This window comes from Crotalus tigris, unplaced genomic scaffold, assembly GCF_016545835.1.
Source record: "Crotalus tigris isolate CLP2741 ecotype Arizona unplaced genomic scaffold, ASM1654583v1 scf7180000019301.709862, whole genome shotgun sequence".
NCBI classification, from domain to species: domain Eukaryota; kingdom Metazoa; phylum Chordata; class Lepidosauria; order Squamata; family Viperidae; genus Crotalus; species Crotalus tigris.
Window position 1 is genome coordinate 137,523 of NW_024097476.1, and position 23,850 is coordinate 161,372.

Genomic DNA, 23,850 nt, shown 5'->3' on the forward strand with positions numbered 1-23,850 from the left:
GGAGTAAAAACAATAACACAAGAGTTCCTCACCGATCAATGGTTCAAATATAATCAACATACAGGGATGGTTTGCCTTACAAGAGGGAAAAAACTGTATCTGCCTAAAGCCCTCCATCTTAATGCTCTCAAACACAGCCATGATTTAAAACAGGCTGGGCACTTTGGATATTTAAAAACTCTACATCTCATCCGCTGGCAATTCTGGTGACCGGGGCTAAAACAAGATGTGGAAAATTATGTCAGGAGCTGTATGTGCCACAAAGAAAAGAATTCCAGGGAAACCCCTGGGCTACTGCAACCAGTGGCAGACCCCTCTCAACCACGGGAAGAAATAGTTATGGACTTTATAGTAGACCTACCTGAAAGTAGGGGAAATACTGTCATCGGAACTGTGATAGACCTGTTCTTGAAGCAGGCTCATTTTATCGCCTGCAAAGGACTCCCATCTGTCGAACAACTGACTAAATTGTTCCTGAAATATATCTACCGGCTGCATGGAACCCCTAAGCAAATAATTTCAGACAGAGGGGTGCAGTTCACAGCAAAATTTTGGAGGAGTTTTCTTAAATCAATTGGATCATCTCAAGGCTTATCATCTGCTTTTCATCCAGCTACCAATGGGGCTGCAGAATCTGCTAACAAAATGGTGGAGCAATATCTCAGATGCTACATTTCCTTCCAACAAACAAACTGGACTGACCACTCCCTTTCGCCGAAGTGGCTTACAATAATTCTGTACACAGCAGCACCAGCTATGCACCTTTCAGAGTAGCCACAGGAAAAGAGTTCAGCCCAATACCTAAATAACCTCAAGTACCCTCCACCTCCCAGACACTTGATGAATGGGTGAGGGGGTGGGAAAAAGTTTGGAGAAACATGAAAACTGCATTAAAAAAAGATATACAAGACCTATAAAAAGCAGGCTGATAAAAAGAGGGCTCCCCAAAGAATATTCCAAGTTGGAGAAAAGGTTTATCTGTCGACTAAATATTTACACCTTAAATTACCCAGTAAGAAATTAGGACCAAAATTCCTGGGGCCTTTCCCATCATGAGGGTCATCAACCCGGTCACAGTAGAATTAAAACTCCCTAGGCTTTTAGGGAAAATTTACCCTGTCTTCCATTGCAGCTTGTTAAAACCTCATCGGGACTTCACTTTAAGACCTAAGAAGGTACCTGGGCCCCTGGTAGTAGCGGGTCAGACTCACTATGAAGTGAAACATATTCTTGACTTGAGAATTTTTAAAGGGAAATTGCAGTACCTAGTACAATGGAAAGGGTACTCACTGTCTGAAGCTACTTGGGTGAAATCTAGTGATGTGAAGGCTGACCAGCTCATCAAAAAGTTTCATAAGAAAAACCCCAACAAACCAAGATATAATCTCTGACATATGCTTTTGTTCACACACAGGACCTATCCTTTTTGTAAGGGGGGCCGGATGTCAATGCTGTTAACATTGGATGTACTTGCTTTGATAAAATTTGTCGAGCTGTGTGGTATTTTTAGAGTTAACTTATTTGATGCTTGGAGGGGAAGAGAAAGAATGTGTGTGGAGATTACTTAAAATAAAAACCCTGCTACAAAAATGAAAGGGAATCTTTGCCCTTCAAACTGATTGGAGACCGTGATTTATGACAGCAAATAAGGGAGGGAAATATGCTGGCAAAATATGTGCTCAGGGGAGGGGAATTCAGATCTTGGCATCCTACATGCTGTGCTGACACTCTGTTACATGATTAAAGACTTTTTAGGATAAACAATGCCTGGAAGTTCTTTGAAGTGTTTCATTAGTCGGAACCATGACATTTATCTTACCTGATAAAGACCCCAGCTGAAAATTCTAGAACACAACACAAACCAGTTTCCCTAGATTAATTGATAGCAGTGTAACTTTCTGTCTGTAAGGAATTAGATGGTATTTTATTATTTGATTTAAATAAGAATTTATCTCCATACGTCCTAATTTAGTGCCATTCCTGAAGCTTTTAAATATTAACTTCTGGAAACAATATTTTAGATGGTTTTGAGGAATACAGTGAATACTCTTTGTATAAGTGGAATTTCAGTTGACACTTGGTTATTTATTTATAAAAGTATTAGCCTTGAATATTTGCATATCCTGCATGAATCCTTGCTTTGATGTTCCTTTTTCAAATTAATCACATCCACACACCTCAGATACCAGCTTTTGTTTTTTGTTAATTTGAATGGCTTTTTCAATAAAATAAAAACTCATAAGAAACAAACATGAAAATGAAATAGTTAAAAATGAGATAAAAATAGACGAAAAAGAAATTATTGTATGTATATTTGACTAAATTAGTATTCTCGATGATAAATAAAGTAATATGAACATCTATATTAAATATTCAATTGTCTGTAACAATGTTTATAACATTCAGGTAATATAGTGGTCTTTCTTATCCGAGCACATTCCAAAGTATGACTGAAAGGATGGTGATAAAGGCTACCTTTTGATTCCTCCTGAGCGAAGGTTATTCTCATGTGTTTAACTATGGCTTATAACGCTTATATTTTCATTACAGATGCTAGAATCTATTGACTTAATATTTAATACTGATTAATCATCTAATACTGCTAGACACATTTCATTTAAAATAGTTGCAATTTGAAAACTGATTAAAATTATTTCAGGTTGAGTTACTTCCCATATGAGGCATTTATGTGAATCAGATTATCTTTTCTCTACATTGTCTCCATTATTAGTGATGGAATAAAATGTGGTTATATTAGAAGACTTGGCTGTGTGCTAAGAGTAGTATGGTGGGATATGGTGACAATGAATTGTCATATTAGGTGTTGTTATATTTTCAGTGAGTCACTTTCCAGATAAGTTGGGTCTGCATTTTCTAACATGTTTAAGTATTTTCCCTCAGTGTAAATGATAATACAGTATGTCATTTGTTGATTCTCATAGACAATATTACAGATACAGACATTTTATAATGCTGAATATTCTGCCTCAAATGTATATAAAATGTTAGGGTTATATAAATATTATACAATATCTTAAACAGGTCATTAATCCCTCCCCCAGAAAATTATAGACTCAAGTACTTGAATACCTTGAGAATACTAATAGAGATTGTTGTCCCACCCCAATTTCTGAGATCAAGTTGTGCAAAGTTATTTATTTGTTTGCAAATGGAAACAGTATCTTCCAATATAAAATATAATAGTATCTGAATGGTGTATGGGTGCTTCACCCTAATATTAGAGGGGTTTTTTGTTTTTGTTTTCCTCCTTTATTTTATTTTTTGATTTCATTTCATTTCATTTTATATTTTATTTTATTTATTATTTCTATAGTATCCCATCTCAGTGAACGACCCCGAGCAGCTTTCTATTCAAAAATATCTTACAATTAAAACACTAAAACATTTTAAAATAATAAAAACATCAAAAATAAAAATACATACTGGTAGCAGCCGAGATACTTAGCAGTAAAGCCAGGAAATGAAACCCTTGCCAGATTCAGCACAGTCTCAGGAATATAGCCAGGTTTACATTTCATTACAAAAAGCTAACAGAGTTTGGAGCATTCTAATGTTTGGAGAGATAATGTTCCATGGAACAGGGGCTACGGCAAAAAAAGCCCATCTTCTAGTCCTTGACATCCAATATTCTTTGACTGATGAGATTAAAAGCATACCTATTCTGCTGGATTGAGTTGGATAGGTGGAGGCTGTGGAAAAAGTTGGTCCCTTAGATAAAGCCATATAGGGCTTTAAAGATCACAACATTCACCTTGAATTGCACCCAGAAATATATCAGTAATCAATACAGCTCACACAGAAGTGGTATTACTCCATGTGCCTGGAACTCCCACGAAGCACGTCCTCAGGTGGCGGATTGGGGGGCCCTACCCATTATGGCTTTTATACTGTAATGGCAGGTTGGAGGGAATCAAATACCTCGCGTGGACCAAAAGGCCTGGTGAGTGGCAGTTGGCTCCCCAGTATCGACTGAAGGCAGAGACCATATTGGTTGGAACTGATTCAGAAGAACAGCACATGGTGTGGTGGCAGCCACTTGAACAGCGTGTGCATAGCAGTGTAGAAAGCAAAGGGAAGACTACTACACTATATATTTCCCAAGAAAATCATGTTAATGGCGGCAAAACCAAACAATGGCCCCGAGTAAGGGCGCCTCTTAAATGGGGCAGGGATGCTAAGAATCTCCTGGTCCTCTAGAAGCATGATAAACCCAAAACTACAAAATGGTACATGGAATCTGAGAAGTGTATACGAAGCTGGGAAAACACACAACACTATCCAAGAAATGTCCAAATACAATATCTCTATATTGGGAGTGAGTGAAATGTGAGAGCCTGAAAATGGAATGTGTAGAATAGGAAATTATACTATCTACTACTCTGGTGAGAATAGCAAACACCATTGAAATGGAGTGGCTATAATTGTAAACAATTTTGTAAATAAATGCATCAAGTCCTTTATTCCTGTATCTGATAGAGTGATAATGATCCAAATAAATAGTACTCCAGTAAATATGAATGTTATACAAGTTTACACTCCCACAGCTGACAGTGATGAGGAGGATTTAGAGAAGTTCTACAAAGATATAAGCAGTGCACTGAAAACCCTAAAAAGTAATGATATCACAATACTCGTGGGGAACTTCAATGCAAAAGTGGGAGAAGGAAGTGATGTTCCTGTAATTGGAAACTTTGGCTTAGGAACCAGAAATGGTAGAGGTGATAGATTTGTAGACCTCTGCAAGGAATATAGGCAACGTGTGATGAATACTTTTTTCAAGTTGCCAAAAAGACGTCTCTACACTTAGAGATCACCAGCAGATACATGAAATAATGTAGTAAGGAATCAAATTGACTATTTTACAATAAACAAAAGATTTAGAAACTCAGTAAAATCAGTAAAGACATACCCAGGTGCAGATGTACCATCCGATCATAATCTACTACTTGCTGAAGTGCAGCTGAAGCTAAAAAGGATGAAAAACCTGAATCCTGCTAAACCAAGAATCGAGACTTCATCATTAAACATGGAGGTAAGATTAAAGAAGAACTAGAAAATCATTTAAGGGAAACCAACATACGCTGGATCATGGAGAAAGCTAGGGAGTTCCAGAAAAACATCTACTTCTGCTTCATCAACTATGCAAAAGCCTTTGATTGTGTGGATCACAACAAATTGTGGCAAGTTTTTAAAGAGATGGGAGTACCAGACCATCTCATTTGTCTCCTGAGAAACCTATATGCGGGTCAAGAAGCAACAGTGAGAACTGGACACGGAACCACTGACTGGTTCAAAATTGGAAAAGGAGTCCGGCAAGACTGTATACTGTCACCCTGCCTATTTAACTTATATGCAGAGCAATGCATATCATGAGAAAGGCAGGACTAGATGAATCAAAAGTTGGAATTAAGATTGCTGGGAGAAATATCAACAACCTAAGATATGCAGATGATACCACTCTAATGGCAGAAAGTGAAGAGGAACTAAAGAGCCTCTTGATGCGGGTGAAGAAGGAGAGTGCAAAAGTTGGCTTGAAACTCAACATTAAGAAAACCAAAATCATGGCATCCGGCCCTCTCAATTCCTGGCAAATAGATGGGGAAGAAATGGAGGTAGTGACAGATTTTATTTTTCTGGGCTCCAAGATCACCTCAGATGGGGACTGCAGCCAAGAAATTAAAAGACGCTTGCTCCTGGGGAGGAAAGCTATGGCAAATCTAGACAGCATACTAAAAAGCAGAGACATCACCCTGCCAACAAAAGTGCGTATAGTCCAGGCCATGGTTTTCCCAGTTGCAATGTATGGCTGTGAAAGTTGGACCATAAGAAAGGCTGAGCGCAAAAGAATTGAGGCCTTTGAACTCTGGTGCTGGAGAAGACTCCTGCGAGTCCCTTGGACTGCAAGGCGTTCAAACCGGTCAGTCCTAGAAGAGATCAACCCTGACTGCTCTTTAGAAGGCCAGATCCTGAAGTTGAAACTCAAATACTTTGGCCACCTAATGAGAAGGAAGGACTCACTGGAGAAAGGCCTAATGCTAGGAAAGATTGAGGGCAATAGAAGAAGGGGACGACAGAGAATGAGATGGCTGGATGGAGTCACTGAAGCTTCAGGTGTGAACTTAAATGGACTCCAGAAGATGGTAAGGGACAGGAAGACCTGGAGGAATATTGTCATGGGGTCGTGATGGGTCGGACATGACTTCGCAACTAACAACAACAACAACTTGAATGATGATGATGTAGAAGCGAACTAGAATAAATTTAAAAATGCAATAGTAGAGGTAACAAATTCAAAACAGAGAGAGGGGTACCACAAGAAACAACAGTGGATGACGGAGGAAATTCTTCATCTCATGGATGAAAGAAGATCTTATAAAAATAAAAACAAAGAAAAATACAATGAATTTCAGAAAACAATTAGAAGAAAAATTTGACCGGCAAAAGAAAAGTGGTTTGCAAAGAGATGCAAGGAAATAGAAGGGACAGAACATTTACAATTTACACAAAAAAGTGAAAGAAGCAGCAGGCCTCTACAAAAAGAAAACCAACAACTTAGTTGTCAAAGAGGGGAAATTATCTTAGATGAGGATGAAAAACTAAAAAGATGGAAGGAATATATTGAAGAACTTTTTGAGGACACTAGGGATGATATGGATATGGAAAGTATAATAACTGGACCAAATATCACTATGGAAGAGGTTGAACATGCAATAAAAATAGCAAAAATAAGAAAAGCCAAAGGACCTGATGATATACCAGTAAAAATTTTAAAATTGCTGGAAGACAATGGGAAGAATTTTTTACTGCAGCTCTTCAATCAGATATATGAAACAGGAAAGATATCAAATGATTGGCTAAAATCAATCTTTGTGACAATCCCCCCAAAAAATTAATGCAAAGAAGTGTACCAAATACAGAACAATAAGCTTAATGAGTCATGTTCTGAAAATATTCCTGAGAATAATTCACACAAGAATATACAACAAAATTGAAGAGTGTCTAGGTAACACACTATTTGGTTTCAGAAACAATCTTGGTACACGAGATGCACTGTTCAGCATTCAGGTTCTTGTACAGTGTTGTAGAGATGTCAATCACAGTGTTTACACGTGCTTCATTGATTTCGAAAAAGCTTTTGATAAAATAAGACACAGCAAACTATTAGAAATCCTGAAACAAGGGAGACTAGATGACAAAGACATCCAAATAATAAAGAATCTATATTGGCATCAGGTAGCAAATGTGAGACTAGGCCAAAAATACTTAGCTGATGCAGAAATAAGAAGAAGGGTCAGACAGGGATGTATTCTGTCTCCATTGTTGTTCAATATCTACTCTGAGTCACTCTTCAATGAGGCACTGGAGAACATCGATTCTGGCATCAAAGTAAATGGTGTTTGGATCAACAATTTAAGACATGCTGATGATACAGTTCTGCTTGCCAGTAAGCATGAAGATCTTCAGCTCCTCATCAACAGAGTCACAGAAATATCTGAAAAATATGGCTTGAAGCTTAACACCTCAAAAGATCATGGTCATCAGCAAACAACCCGTTAATTTACCACCAATAAATTCAGAAGGAATACCACTAGAAAAAGTTGAAAGGATCATGCACCTCGGTTCTAATTTATATGAAAGCTGGGACATGACCATTGAAGTAAAGACAAGGATAGAAAATGCCCGAACAGCATTCTTCAAAATGAAAAAGATCTTCTGCAGTCACAACATAAGCCTAAGACTGAAAATCAGGCTTGTCAGATGCTATATTTTTTCTATCCTGCTCTATGGAGTAGAAAGTTGGTCTCTGAAGAAACTAGAAGCATTTGAAATGTGGATTTACAGGTGGCTGTTACATATAAGCTGGGTTGACAAGATCAGAAATGAGGTGATAAACCGCCTGGGAAAGCCAAGGGAAATCATCAAAACAATTAAAAAATGAAAATTAAAATATTTCGGACATGTGATGCGACACCCAGAAGAATACGGCATACTCCATTTAATGCTCCAGGGAAAGATTGAAGGTAAAAGAGGTCCAGGCAGAAGAAGAACATCGTGGCTTCAAAATCTGAGGGATTGGTTTGGACAAAACTCAGCAGCACTTTTTCATGTGGCTGCTGATAAAAACAGGATCGCCAACATGATCGCCAACGTCCGATAACAGATATGGCACAAGAAGAAGAAGAAAGTAGATACGTTCTTCATCAGTTGAACTTTCTGAATGCTCTTTAGGGGTAGCCCTATATAGAACATGTTGTAGTAGTCTAAATGAGAGGCTACAAAGGCATGAATTACTATAAGAAAGGCCTTCCTGTCTAAGAAAGGGCAAAACTAGCATACCACCCAGAGATACACAAAGGCCCTCCAAACCATACCTGCTACCTGTTCTTTGAGGATCATCAGTAACTCTAGAAAGACTCCAAGATTGCACACTTGGTTTGTTTGGGGTAGTGCAATCCCATCCAGAACTGAAGATAGAAGAACCTTATCTCTGGAAAGTTCAAATAGGGTTGAGTTGAAAACAGGATCATTAGCTGCTAATTTGTTTTATTTTTGATATCAGCAAAACATCAAATGTTTTCAAGAATATAAATGACACTTTCCCACATCCTTATTTCTTTTTCACAATGTTTCAGATTCCATGTTGAAACAATTAGCAAGAGATAATTTGTAGGAGAAGAGCAGGCAGAGCTCGGGTGCAGAATTAAATGCATCATCAGCTAAGAGTTGGTACATTGCCACATACAGTCCAAGACGAACCCCTTGAATTCCATTGGGCTTTATTTGGTGCCAATTTAGTATTGAAGTTTAGTTTACTAGATATACAGGCTTGAAAATAAATCTTTTGAACTGTCACTGAATGTATGGTCCTGATCCTTCGTGCCTGACATGATTTGAGGGGAAAAAAAAAAATATTTTCAATGTCTAAAAAAATTGTGTAAATTGTAAAAACTGAATGCTTTGTGTTTGCCCAGTTCCTCCAACAATTATTTTGCTTCAGAAGTCCTTTAATGCTACAGCAGATCGCGGAGAGGCAGTTACTTTGTTCTGTAAAGCTACTGGTTTCCCTGAACCTGAAATCTACTGGTACAGGTCAGTTTTACAAGGACATATATTTAAATTATGTCTTTCGTGATAGATTCATTATAAGTTTAATAAAGCAAATGGAATTTGAACTCTCATGATTGTAGAAAGTCAGATATGTTAAATGTAATTTTTTGACTTAATAACATTGCTGTATCATCATACACATTAATTTATATGTTATTTTATTACATAGTAGAGTATTAAAATGAATCTTCATGCACAAATGAAAAGTTAACATTTTTAATTTTCCAGTTAGTGATAAAAACTTGTGCTTTTCTTCTTAGTGGTATATTACATAGTTGTCATGACTGAAATTTTAGTGTTCATTTAGCTTATAAAAAAATATTGTATTTATATGTCTTTCTATAGGAAGGGCAAACGTATTGAGGAAAGTGATAAATATACATTAAGAGGAAGGAATATGGAACTAACCATAAAAGATATAAAAAATATTGATTCCGGTCCTTATATTTGTGAAGCAAGAAATAAAGCAGGAAGAGTGACAAATCAGACTTTCATGCAAGTTTTTGGTAAGTGTTGTTTGGTTTGGCTATCTTTGAAATTTATTGAATGTCTAATTCTTAGAAATGTTTAATTGATTCTGAAATAAATACAGAGGTCTCTCATTTTCCTACATGGGAAAGCCATCTAATCCCCAATTGCTACTAATTTTCATTCAAATTTTTTTTTAATCAGACCTTTTCAAAAGAAGTTGGTAAAAGTGCTGGGAAAAATATTTTTTTCATTTTAGTACAAATTAAAAGTTTGATTATTTTTAAAATATAATACTCATTGCTGCCTTATAGATAATGATGAAAGTATACTGAAAAATTATAAGCTGCTCTGTCCAGTCTACCTGTGCCCATAACAAAATTCTATTATTTTATATAGAGAAGGAACTCTAAATAATAATAATAAAAATCATTTCACTTGCAAAGACTCAGCCAGACTTTTTATAGTCTGAGAAAATATGAAAGATTCCAATGGGAAATATAGAATAAACAAGGTTAGATGATAGTTATATCATGTTGATATTTTTTTGTAAAAAATATTTATATTGTTTCTCAGGACTTTAAAAATGTTTTCCCTCTCTATTTGTATAATGGTTCTTTGCCTTCTTATACCAAAAGGAATAAAAATAATTAGATGTTTTCCTCTTTCCCAGGAGATTTTTTTATTTTCCCTTAATGGTTTCTACACACTTTTATAAAGTTGTTTTTGCTTATCTCTGTAGTTTCTTATACATTCAACCTTGAAAATTTTAAAGCAGTAATGTTTACCATCATGTCTTTCCAATTGTCTCCATAAATTTGGAAATTCTGAAATTATCTTAAATCAAGACTCAAAAAAATAATAAGAGTATTGTGCAGCACATTCTACATACGTTGATGTTTTTTTAAATTAAGCCATTTTACTATTTTTAGAGATATTAGCGAATTCCAAGAAAGAAGAATTATTTGTAGTTCAGAGTTGAAATGAAGGGTCCTTGGTGCTCTCTGAACTTGACATCTGTAAGAAAACAACCAAACTCAAGGAGCACCAAAGACCTCTCATTAGCGAATTCATAAAAAAAGTTGAAAAGAAAAAATATTGTTGACAACATTAGATACTAAACAATTCTCTTTCATAAAACCAGCTGCTGGAGATATCTGCAAGGGTTAGACATAGATTGTTAAGTACAGCAAAGGAACCGGGGAACAGAGAAGAAGAAAAGCATATCTTGCATCTGCAGGAGTAAGCTTCATAATGTCCAGTCTAATTTATAAAGGATCATAGTGCAGTGAGAAAGACAAGAACAGAGAAAACCAAGTGAGATTGAATAGAGTCATTATTTTATACAATCTTTTCATTAAGTATATGAAACTAAATTTAGTTTACCCATGTGCACCAAAAATAAACAACATGTATTTCAATTTTTAACTTTCTAGACTAGAAAACCTCTAGTAAAAGTAGAATAATATTACAATACAGATAAGTAAAACAAATGCGTGTATCAAGAATTACATGGTGTTGTATGTAGCCTTTGATATCAAGAACAAGTAATATAATTTATATTTCTAACAGTACAGCCTCAAATAATACAACTTAAAAATGAAACCACCTTTGAAAATGGCCAAGCCACTCTGATATGTGAAGCAGAAGGAGAACCAATTCCTGAAATTACTTGGAAAAGAGCTGTTGATGGAATAACATTTTCTGAAGGTGACAAGGTAAATTAATGTATGCAGCTGCTATAATAATCAGTATAATGTTTATTCAAAGTGTAAATATAATTTCAATTAGATAAAATATTTTATGAGTGAAATATTCATATATGAGTATGAAAATCCTGCCTTCCCAGGCTGCAGAAAACAAAATAATTCAGATTAAGGAGAATATTCTTCCTTTATTTTCTGCGCAGGACTTAATGTTATGCTTGAATTACAGTTTTATTAATGCTTTTTGCCCTGCAAAATGGCTGTTTTCTATCTTACCCTCAGGATATTTGAGAATTTTGTTCACATTTCTTTGTTGGCATTTTGATTTTTATTATTGGAATTGACATGACAAATTATTGTTGATGTTATTGCTTTTCTATTTACATCTCTCATCACTCTGAAACCACTCTGCACATTGGCATGTATTTCTTCTTCATTTCTTTGTCACTTTAACATAATCTGTTTTTTTTTAAATTTGGATTTTATATTATATTTTTCTCCTTGACTTTATCTTAAAGGATTTCCTTATTTTATAATATATTAGAAAAATGGGGGAGCCATAAGAGAATGCAGATTAATTAAGAAATAATGGTATGATGAGATACAAAGCATTCATACTAAAATCTAGCAGCTAGATAGGTAAATATAAAAACCATATTTTGTCCATAATTATTTCATCAACATTTTTTTATCATTAGAAATAAATTTCTAAAGCATATTAGCTAATGAAAACCTGACTGACAAAAATAACGAAGGTTTGGAATTTTGTGGATGGTACTGACACAAACCAATGAAACCTAAACAAGGCAACATTTATTTAATCATATAAATTTGTTGTTAATTGCGAAGTCGTGTCCTACCCATTGCGACCCCATGGACAATGTTCCTCCAGGCCTTCCTGTCCTCTACCATCTTCTGGAGTCCATTTAAGCTCATAGCTTATTGCTTCAGTGACTCCATCCAGCCACCTCATTCTCTGCCCTCCCCTTCTTCTGTTGCCTCAATCTTTCCCAGCATTAGGCCCTTTTCCAGTGAGTCCTTCCTTCTCATTAGGTGGCCAAAGTATTTGAGTTTCAACTTCAGAATCTGGCCTTCTAAAGAGCAGTCTGGGTTGATCTCTTCTAGGACTGACCGGTTTGAACGCCTTGCAGTCCAAGGGACTTGCAGGAGTCTTCTCCAGCACTATAGTTCAAAGGCCTCAATTCTTTGTCGCTCAGCCTTTCTTATGGTCCAATAATTATATAAATACTTCTATACAAATTTCCAGTCAGAATCTTTGTCACAAATGTTCAGGTGTTTCAGCTGAACAGGTAATACCAGCACATTTCCAGGTCACATCAAAATCTTTTACACAAACTTTATGCTGCTAAGTGTGGTCAATATGCAATAAATTGAAGTCTTGCTTTAGTGGAGTTTGCACTGAAACTGTTAATTTATTTTGTGAAACTTCTTCACCTGCTTGCCTTTATTCCTTCCAAGCATCAACAAAACTCTTTTAAAAAATGGAATAATATTTTATTATTATTGCAACCCACTGAATGAAATAATCTTATAGGACTTTGACAAATAGTTTTTTTTTAACTAAAGGACTATAACTGGCAGGTCAAAATTCAGCAGAGTCTTGTTAAAAAAAATTTCCAAATTAATTTTACAATAAGCTTTCATGATAAGATCTCCTGTACCTAAAGCAGAAATTAAAGATCACATTTACAAAATGAGATCTGGAAAAGCATTATGTGAAGATTTTATTTATCATGAACTTTAAAAGGAAAACATGCACAGGGAGCTGCCGTTTTGCCCAGCCCTTTTAAATAAAAACAATTCGGCCTATCTCTCTACATTCAGTGGTCAACATGCAATCATTGTTTTCACAATAATATTATTGAACAACTAGACATTTTCAACTATTTGCTAAGTTATGCATTAATATGTAATGCAAAATTATTTGTGTTAATAAAACTTTGGGAAGAATGCAAAGGTAATAGTGTATTATGTGTGTGTACATGGAAAGGTGGATCATTCAACATTTGATCAATATTTCATTGCTAGCCATTCAATTGTGTCTGGCCCTTGGCCATTCTATCAATCAGCACTTTCCATGCCCTCTATCTCATATGGCCTCCTTCAGATCTTCCATGGTCATCCCTGTGTCATTTTTTATAGTGTCAAGCCAACAGGTACTAGGGTGCCCCTTTCTCCTTTTTCTGCTGATCACTCCCAACATGACTGACTTTTTGAGTGGCTTGGCTCACATGACATGGCCAAAGCATGACAGACTTTGCTTGACAATATTGGCTTTGAGTGATATTTTGGGTGAGGCTTAGTCTAGGACTTCTTTGTTTGTGACTTTTGCAGTCCATGAGATTCATAATAGTTGTCTTCAGCACCTTCTCTTGTCTGCCTTTTCAAGCCTCTAAGTTTCACAGCCATAAGTAGCAATTGGATTATTGTTGACTAATCTGCATTTGGTTGGGAGGCTGATATCTTTACTCTTCAGGTGTTATTCATGCCAGACATTACAGTTCTTCCAAGTGTTATGTGCCTTCTGATCTCAGTGTTAATCAATTTTAGAACCAAGGAAGTTGAATTCCTTTAATGTTTCAATGGTTTCATTGTCAACTGCACCCTGACCTGTGTTTTCTCTGCAATTGTTATTATCTTTGTTTTCTTGAAGGTACAATCCATTTTTTTTCACTTTCGTTTTTTACTCAATGATCAGTGTTGAGGTTTTTTTTTAATAATCTGGGGATGTACTTGATATACCCTGGAAGAATTGTTTGTATAGCTATTGTAGATTTGAATTCATCTTTGACTTAGATGCTAAATTGGTAGTGGAGTTGTTATAAATGTTAATGTTTTATGAAAAGGCTTCATATGAGCAGCTATTTTAGATTTAGATGCTTTCCTCAGGGTATTTGTTATATCACACTCCAGTTCCCTCAAAACAGTTTTATTTCAACTTCATTTTAAAAAAAAAACCTCTATTCATTTAGATGGGCATTCAATGTTGTCTGAAATCTTCATCTTTCAATTTCCGAAGACAGAGCAATTTCAATTTTACTATAAGGTGATTTTGCGGTTGTTTTGTTTGTTTCACAGGTAATTCATAACATATATAAAATTTCCTTTTTACAATCCTGTAATGCCTTAATTCAGGGTAGAGTCAGAGCAATTGGATGGAGCTGAGTATTTACTGGCCAGATGTCCTTCCTGACGCCACATGGAGTTCGCAGCAGATATTTCTTTCTTTGCGCCCTAGGAGAGAAACATCTGCCACTATCTAGGATTGAACTCTTAACCTTCTGAGTGGGAGGCAAGCGTTTTCACCACTAGGCCACCACTTTGTTCATTCATAACATACATATTTACCATATAAACAATTAGAGTATAATCTGACTAGACAGATGGTGGCTAGAGGAAAAAGACTGTGATGATGTTATATTTAGTATAACTTTTTATTAATTTACTTTTATTGTTTTCATTACTTTTGCTTTTTGCTTGGCATTGCATTAAAATTAATTCACTAAGAAATCCCAATTACGCTTATTTTTTACTTAATTAATAATTTGTAAATTACATTCAGAATGATAATCTTTTAATGCGGGTTAGGTGTAGTGTAGCTGTTTACTTTTTCTGGTATGATTTTGTTTGGCAAAGACTGTAGTTATAAACATGACTTGTTTCTTCTTTAAGTTCATTTTCAAGCCTGAAAACTTGTCATTGTCATTTTTCTATATCCTTGAAGATTATTCATCTTTGAAAGTTTCCAAATTGTTGGAGTAAAGAAAAATATTGTCGGACAAACATAATTGGTTATTTATTACTGCTTTGGACCAGTTCAGCTCTTAGAATATCTCTGCAAACTAGCTGATAATATTTTTGATAAATTTAATGATCATGTTTAATTTATTTATTAATGGTGGCAATCTTTTCATTTATGTGTGTAGTAGCTGTAGCATTTCTGTATGTTGATTCCAGGAGACTGATCTAGGATTCTTTCACACTTAAACTTTAGAACTTCAGTTATAATGTTCAATTTAGCAGAGTCAAAGCTTTTTGAAAGTCAATGAAGGTCAGGCAAAGTGACAATTGGTATTCAGTGCAATGTTCAATAATATGTTGAATCCTTTGTATATGATCTATAATGATAAATCCATTCCAGAAATGAGCTCATTGTCTTAGTTGGACAAAGTCCAATGTTTTCACTTAGTTTTGACAAGTTTGTGCAGAATTAAAATCATTAATTCTGTAGTTTTTAATACCTTCTTCATCACCTTTTTCTGTTCGTTGGGATATTTCAATGGTGATATAATGGTGGAAATATGTTATTGTTTTAAACAGTAAATAATTTTGCCAATGTTCTATAAAGTTATCAACATAATATCTCTAAGCACTGTCTCTGGGAAGAGAGCTATTACTTCTTCATCTCTATCCAAGATTTCAGTAATGTGTCTAAGCTTCAGTAGTATGTAACCTTATTCTATTTTTCTCCCTCACCAGCTGGAGAGTAGCTGCTGGCTTGAAATGACTGAGAAGGAGTTATCTTCTTCATTTTATGAGGCATACCATTAACATAATGTTACATCCAAGCCATTAAACTAAATTGAGAGAGTTTGGGTTTAAATCACTCACCCATTCAGCATTTTACATGAGCAATTATGGCCTGGATGGGACAGAGTAAAATATAGAAAAGTAATTGTCTAAGCAGCCTTGAAAATACTAAGTCCTAAAATATCAAATATTAAGCAATTATGCAATATGTTGGGTGAACTGACACATTTAGAATATATAGAGTTATACAGGAATATGTAGATAACCTTGAAGAAGAAATGCCAAGACTGTTACACTGTTACAGATAGACTCTGATAAATAGGAGGGTATGGAAAAATACAAGATTGCCCTGCCTGATTCTCTTTCAGAGAATAGAAAGAGAAATTTTGTCTTATTTTCAAGATTTTCAGTCTTTGCCAACTGAGTATAGTGCTGACCCCTTGGTCAATATAAAATGTATCTGTACCCTTCAGATATTTGACTACTGTCCTCTGATCTTAACCCAGTTATCTCTACTGTAAACTAAACATACTATATCTTTTAAGTTTTCCTCAAAATTTAGCTTTCTGGACACTTTACTGTTATGGCTTGCCACTAAGCTTCTTCCAATATCTGGTTGTTCTAGCTGGCCACAGTATTTAAAATAAATACTGTATTTAAAGTCTGACCAACACAGAATAAAGTCCATGATCTTGACTTTATATATCAGCCCTAAGTAGACTAGACCAAAAAAATAAAAATAAATAACTCCATAGGAAGGCTAACATTATTTTTGAGGTTGGCTATAATAGCAGAATCCTAAAAGTTTGATTTAATCTCATCATTTTCTTTATAGTTCAGTAAATTAGGAAGGTGTCTGCCTCACTTCTGAATATTATCTTATAGTTCTGGATTTAAAAATGCTTGAGCACTTTTTGCTTAAGAAACAGTTTTTGCATATACAAAAGGGGCAAACAGTGTAGATAAAAATACTTTACTTTTGAAGAGTGAATATATTATGAAAGTATAAATAGAAATAATTCTGTATTAAAATGCTATACATTGCAGCTATTACTTTTAGCAGCTCCAGTGTTACTAGATGAGGCATAATGTGAACATATATTTGGGAAATACAAGCTACACTAAATAGAATCAAAGAAACAATTTTGCATTGACTGGCTTGTATTCTAAAATATCATAGTTCTTTATAGTATCTTGAAACATGATTACATGAACTGGTGTTTTAGAAAGTAACAATATCTGCTATTGTGTCATAAGGTGCTCTCTGTCTCTGTCTGTCTGTCTGTCTGTCTGTCTGTCTCTCTCTCTCTCTCTCTCTCTCTCTTTCTCTCTCTCTCTCTTGTTCTTGTTCTTCTTGTTCTTGTTCTTCTTCTTGTTGTTGTTGTTGTTGTTGTTGTTGTTGTTCTTCTTCTTCTTCTTCTTCTTCTTCTTCTTCTTCTTCTTCTTCTTCTTCTTCTTCTTCTTCTTCTTCTTCTTCTTCTTTTTCTTCTTCTTCTTCTGTTCAGTCATGTTGAATTCTTAACAAGTCCTTGCAATTTTCTTGGCAAGTTTTTTTTCTCTCTGAGAAGTGGCATTGCCATTGCTTCCTTTCTATGGATGAGACAAAGTGACTTGTCTAAGGTCACCCAGCTGGCTTTGTGCCTAAGGTGCGACTACAACTCACAGTCTCCTGGTTTTTAGTCTGATGCCTTAATGACTATACTAAACTGGCTCTCTCACATTTCGAATTAGTATACAGTTTTAAGAAGCACTTTGTTCTTCCACTACATCTATAAAGAATATGCTGAAAAAATATTGAGTTATTTTTTTATTTGTCTGTAGAAATTCTTCATTTCTCCTGGTTCTATATATCACAGATATTGATCCAAACAATAACTCTGCTCAAATATGTAAGGCAAAAATAAACTTTATAATCTTTTTAGAAATAATTAGCAGTTTGCTCAAAATATTATAATGCTACATATGAATTTGAAAGAACCATGCTGTGAGTTGCTTAAGGATTAAGGGGGAAAATGAAACCATGAGGATAATGTGCAATGCAACATTCTGAGGTTGTAAAAAGTTATAGTTTTCTTAGAGACATTTTGATAATATCAATATAGAGGTTATATAGTATTCATTCAGTACAAATATCTGTCTATGAAACTTTTAAAAATTCAAAATTAGAACCATAACAATGGATAAAAGGGCACTGTCAGGAGTGATTGAAAATCATTACTTGTGGTATTACGAAAATACTAAGCTAAGAGAAGGGAAAATGAAGAGCAGAATGGGATTCTGTTTTTTTTCTCCCAAACCTAAAATATAATGGATTCTTATATACAGTGTTACAGTATATAACTTCTATAGTGGAGGAATGGTGTGTCTCACTGATTCAGGTAATGACCCAAAATAATTTCATTTTTTTTTCCTTCTGGCTGGAATTTACAAATTTAAATTGAATAACAGCATTTTTTCAATATTGTTTTTTGGCTAGTCATTACTCAAGAGAAATAGTATTGATAGTTTATATTATCCAAACATTTCTAAACAAATTTATTTCTAGGCTAATTTATTATTACGAGTATTTAAAGTGTCCCTTAGCTTCATTTTCCCCCCTTTTTTTACCTTCTATAATTACAGGTTCACCAATCCTGGCTCTTACAAGAACAGAAGAAATAATATTGGTTTTGGTATGTACAATGCCCTGTGTCACCTCTTTGTATAACCTACCAAAATATATTGCATGAAAACACCAGCATAAAATAGTAATTAATCATATCTCATATTGCTACCATTTCTTAAATCATATCTTATATTCTTAAAAATGTATTATTGTACTGGTGTATAACAGATAATAATTACTTAATAGTTATTTTTGGTGCATCCAAAAAGTCATTCTCATTTTCCAATCTTTGAAATTAGCTGCTAGTTATAAAGATGGACAGAAAGCCAAAGCAACAAAACTTAAACAATCATTTTGTAATGATTTAATATCAGATATTTCTTAAATGGATTACAACAAATAATTGTTTTACCTATGGACAGGAAATTATACCAGCTCATTCATAAAATGTTGCAATAATTTGTATTTATGTGAGAAATTAAGTGTCTTATAGATTTGATTCAAGGTGTTCCATTGAAAACATAGCCACATGCTTCAAATACAAGGTGAAGTAAACATGACTGAATCAGTAGACAATAATACACGTGGCAATACTCTGGAATTTTCTGCTGTTTCCAACAGGTGCATGGATAGAATGCATTTACCTGAAGAATGTGGGAAATATTGTTTCATCCATATCCCAGAAGGAAGCTTCCATCAGCTTCTCCACATTAGTGGCTGTTGTGAATAACAGCCCTTACTCATCAAAGGTAGCTTTTCATCCTAGGAAATCTTGACCAATTGTTTCAACCACTGGAATTTTAATAATGCCTTCAGTTCAGATAGCATTTTCTGTTTCCATTGCTTTTCTGCTACTGAAGAACTAGCTCATTGTTTAAGGTGAAAGTCCTTGTGTATAATTTTGAAGCCTGAGTGACTTATAAGTAACAGTACTTATTTATTCATCTGTCCCATGGATACTAATTCTTCAAGTAATGTATTCCTTGACAAATTGATAGGTTACAAAGACAATGATAGTATACTCTGTTAAGGATTCAAATTTATTTTGAAATCCAGTGATACAAATTCTCCTCAATGCATAAATGTAGCATATACTTGACTTTCAGAGATAGTTCCCTTTTATTTGCTTGTGAAAGAGTGGTTGAACTAAATAATAACAGTGATAATAATGTATATTTTTATTTAAGGCATCATATTGCTTTGGCTCTCCTACCATCTATATTTAATAGCAATGTTTTAGATATTAAATTATTTTACTTTAGTTAATGAATATTTATTTGGTGGATGTTATAAATACCACAAAGCTACCAATCTTATGATTTGCAACTTACATTTGAGAAATGGTAGTATTGTACATAATATAAATTTATTTCCTGTCATTATGGCTGGTGACACATGGCATTCTCTAAATCTAAGCCAAAAGAAGTGTATTTGAAAATGTTATGACAAATGAGTAAAGAAAGTTAAAAAAGTAAAAATCGAATACTAGCATATTTTATCTGATGTTTCTCATGAGCAAATTAAACACAATAAATGTTGTTTCTGTTGAAAGAATCATGTTCCTAGACAGGAATAATACAGTTTCCTGCAGATTCTTATTGGTGGACAATATAATACTGTTACCAGAAGAATCCAATTAATATCCACTGAAATCTGCAGAGAATATTATATCGAAGCAGAAGAAAAAAGAATTACTTTTTGAGCTATTCTTATGTTGCAGTCAAAATGAAAAATCTGCCTACTGAACAACTATATATGATGACGGAAGGACATTCATCACTTTGATTGAGTTACAAAATTATGCATATTTCAATAGACTAGAAGTGAAAAAAGGCAAAAATGTATTTTTAATTGAGGCTATTACTGAAATAAAAAAGTAAAATTACCATACTGGAAGGAAGTGACTTTTCTTATTGGGGTCACAAATTTTGACAAAACACTGAAAGAAGTTAGAGTCTATCTTTTATGTTCTTGGAAATATACATATTATTTGTTATTTATCAATCTCTCTCTGCCACCCATACTAAATCTAAGTGCTAAAATCCATAAAACCACTAGAGATCAAGAAAGAATTTTCTGTATGTCTTTGCTGTTGATTAGTGGTGGGCAATCCATATATTTGTATGCTTTGATGGCCCACTAATACTATTGTGAAGGCACTAATAACCTTGTCCAGATAATGTTTTCTTATAATGCATTAATATAGTATAGACATTACAGCAAAGATAACTATGCAACGATAAAAGGGAAAGATACTTCCAGAATGAGATGCTTTATTAAAATGAATAAATTCCATAATTACAACTTCCTCTGGAAGAAACCAAATAGCAAGGCTCTTTTGCAAAGAGGCCCATTAATATAAGGGATTGGGCAATGGGATCTTTGGTTGCCAATATTTTTAATTTAAATACACCTATGTAGAAATTTATTTTTTTTCTTACAAATTTGATTCATTGCAGTAAAAGAGTGCACCAATTTCCATGCTTAAAGAGTAGATTCTAAACTTACCTGACAATTAATATTACATGTATTGTATTTCTAAAAAAATGTTTAGAGAAACCAAAATAATAATTGCCTGTAATGTATTAATATGCCATAGATGATAATAAAGTGTGTTTGCTGAAATGTTGAGCTATAAATATGTAAAGTGGTTTTCTGGAAATATTGTAAGTTACTAAGAGTTGGCATTGACCTGATGGCAGATAATGAATTGTAGAACTGATTCTATACTGTAATTACAGTGCTTATAAAATTGCATTAACTATTATTATGTAGACAACCTATCAAAGATTTATATATTTGTCTTTTTCTACCTAGGGATATTCAGAATTTTATGTGCACAAACTGTTTTGTGCATTGACTAGCAGGTTCAGTTGTTCTGTGCCTGAATCTTCCAGGGCATTTAATCTGTGCATAGAATAGATGGGGCATTTTGTTTTGGAAAGAAATGGTTTAAAGGTTAGCAAAACACACACACACACACACACACACACACACACACACACACACACAAACATTGGTCACTAATGAAATGCAGGTAAGCAAGAGAAGATGCTAGGATAATAGGGTAGAGCACTACAGTTTCCACTGCAGTTTCTAACATAAGATGAGAGAAAGGGCAATTAATAACAACTTTACAGTGTTTACTCTATGTGGGTTTTGTTTCATTTCAAACCTAAACAATCAATGGGTTTTGGATCTTGATTGTGCCAAGTTGGGATCACATGATGTTTCACTTATTGTCCACAGCGGAACTGAGATTGTAAGTCTATCATGATTATATGAATTCTCACTTAATGACTATTTTGCTGAGCAATGGAGATGTCTATCCTAATTGCAGTTATTAAGTGAGGGCTACCTGTAATGGTAGCTCTAAATCACTTGCCTGGTAAATACTTTCAGTCTACAAAGCTGATAAACATCCATTTTGTGGTTGTTTTTTTTTTAAAAATAATGATTATGCTTTTAATGATATAATATATTAATAACTAGGTTACTTGCTGTTGGGCCAATCAATTCTGTATTTATAATTTGTTAAAGATTTATCTTTAATAGGCTAAGGAATGATATATAAACAATAGTTCTTGTAGTAATGGATTTCTAACCATATATAGTGGCTATATTCAGATGTACAGAACAATTTCTGTTAACAATGTCCAATACCGACTCTGTATCTAGATATATTAATTACACTGCGAATGCCTTGCAATTTACCAAACTTTTAAAAAATAATGTCAAGTATTCTATGATCTATAATCAGAAAAGTGTTCTTTAATAAAATATTATTTTTAATTCATGTAATAAAAGTATATTTAAATAATTAATTGTTCTCATTGCTTCATGTAGAGCATATTGATAGATGCCATATGAATTTGTGATGCATGACAAAAATATATTCAAGTGTCACATGTAAAAATCAATCCACCAAAATTGTCATAAGCATAATATGTAACAAATGGCATATTGTACATATATTCAGGTTGATAAAAGATTGAATACTTTAGGGAATAATTTAAGTCCTATGGGCAAATCCTTTTTTTTTCTTTTTTCGTATCTACAGGATTTCTTTTTACTAATACTTATTTTATGCATTAGGTGTGTATTACAAAGAATTTATAAAATAGGTATTGTGAAGTCATATGTAACAATTCTACAATTGTTAATCTTAACATTTTTTTTCTACAAATAGAGTCCAGATGGTCGAATAGAAGTCAGAGGACAACATGGAAGATCATCACTACACATTAAAGATGTGAAATTGACAGATTGGGGGAGATATGACTGTGAAGCTGCGAGTAGAATTGGAGGACATCAAAAGAGCATGTATCTTGATATTGAATGTAAGTTAGATATTTTTGTCCCCTCTAAATATATTAGTAAGAAAGGACTTTACAGTTTGTGTTGTACAAGTAGTCCTCGACACACGACCACAATTGAGCCCAAAATTTCTGTTCTTAAGTGAGACATTTGTTAAGTGAATTTTGTCCCATTTTATGATCTTTCCTGCCACAATTGTTAAGTGAATCACTATAATTGTTAAATTAGTAACATGGTTGTTAAGTGAGTCTGACTTCCCCACTGACTTTGTCAGAAGGTCACAAAAGGTGATCACATAACCTCAAGAGACTGCAACAAGCATCTGAATTTTGATCACATGACCACGGGAATGCCAAAACGGTCATAAATATAATAAAATGGTCATAAATCACATGTTTCAATGCCGTTATAACTTTGGTCACTAAACAAACTGTTGTAAGTCGAGGACTACCTGTATTTATGGACTTACATTTAAATGGTTCTGTGACCAGTTACCAAAAGCTGTAGAAGCAAATGGAAGGCCTTTATAATCCTAAAACAAAAATGCCATGATAAATTTTGTTTCAATAAGATTTTGTGCTTAAAACAAATGAGCAAACATTATTGGAGTAAGAATGGATGTTCTCTATTTTTTTTTAAAAAAAAAAATTGTGCCACTAAAATGTATCCTTTTTGCTGCTAAAATTCAGTGTCATTGTATATATCAGGCAAAGTTGGGAGGAAAACAGCATACAGCTGGTGGGCTATTGGGTGTGTATCCCTGAATTCAAATCAATCTCCTTATTAATTAGTAAATAAAGGTACATACTAAAGTGTTGATCGTACAGCATTAGAGAGGGTTACATAAACATATATTTACTTTAAACATACTGTATATATTTGGCATACTTTCCCCCCTAAAGCTATTAAATTCACACACACACACACACACACACACACACATATATACATGTGTGTGTGTGTGTGTGTGTGTGTGTGTGTGTGTGTACCCTACTACTATAACACTGTATATGCAGGCATAAATAACCACATTTCGTATGAATTGCAATTTTCATATCCCTTTTCTTTGTTTGT

General features: G+C 34.2%; 1 protein-coding gene across 3 annotated transcripts in view; it reads left to right on the forward strand.

The window, feature by feature from the left end:
* The window catches only part of NCAM2 (neural cell adhesion molecule 2), a 155,107-nt gene that overhangs the window by 73,081 nt on the left and 58,176 nt on the right, over positions 1–23,850 (forward strand). For all 3 annotated transcript variants that reach the window (XM_039361568.1, XM_039361569.1, XM_039361567.1), the window contains exons 6-9: positions 8,994–9,111; positions 9,475–9,635; positions 11,170–11,315; positions 22,649–22,799. In XM_039361568.1, coding sequence (XP_039217502.1) covers positions 8,994–9,111; positions 9,475–9,635; positions 11,170–11,315; positions 22,649–22,799 — 576 coding nt within the window. The remainder of the gene's footprint in view (positions 1–8,993; positions 9,112–9,474; positions 9,636–11,169; positions 11,316–22,648; positions 22,800–23,850) is intronic.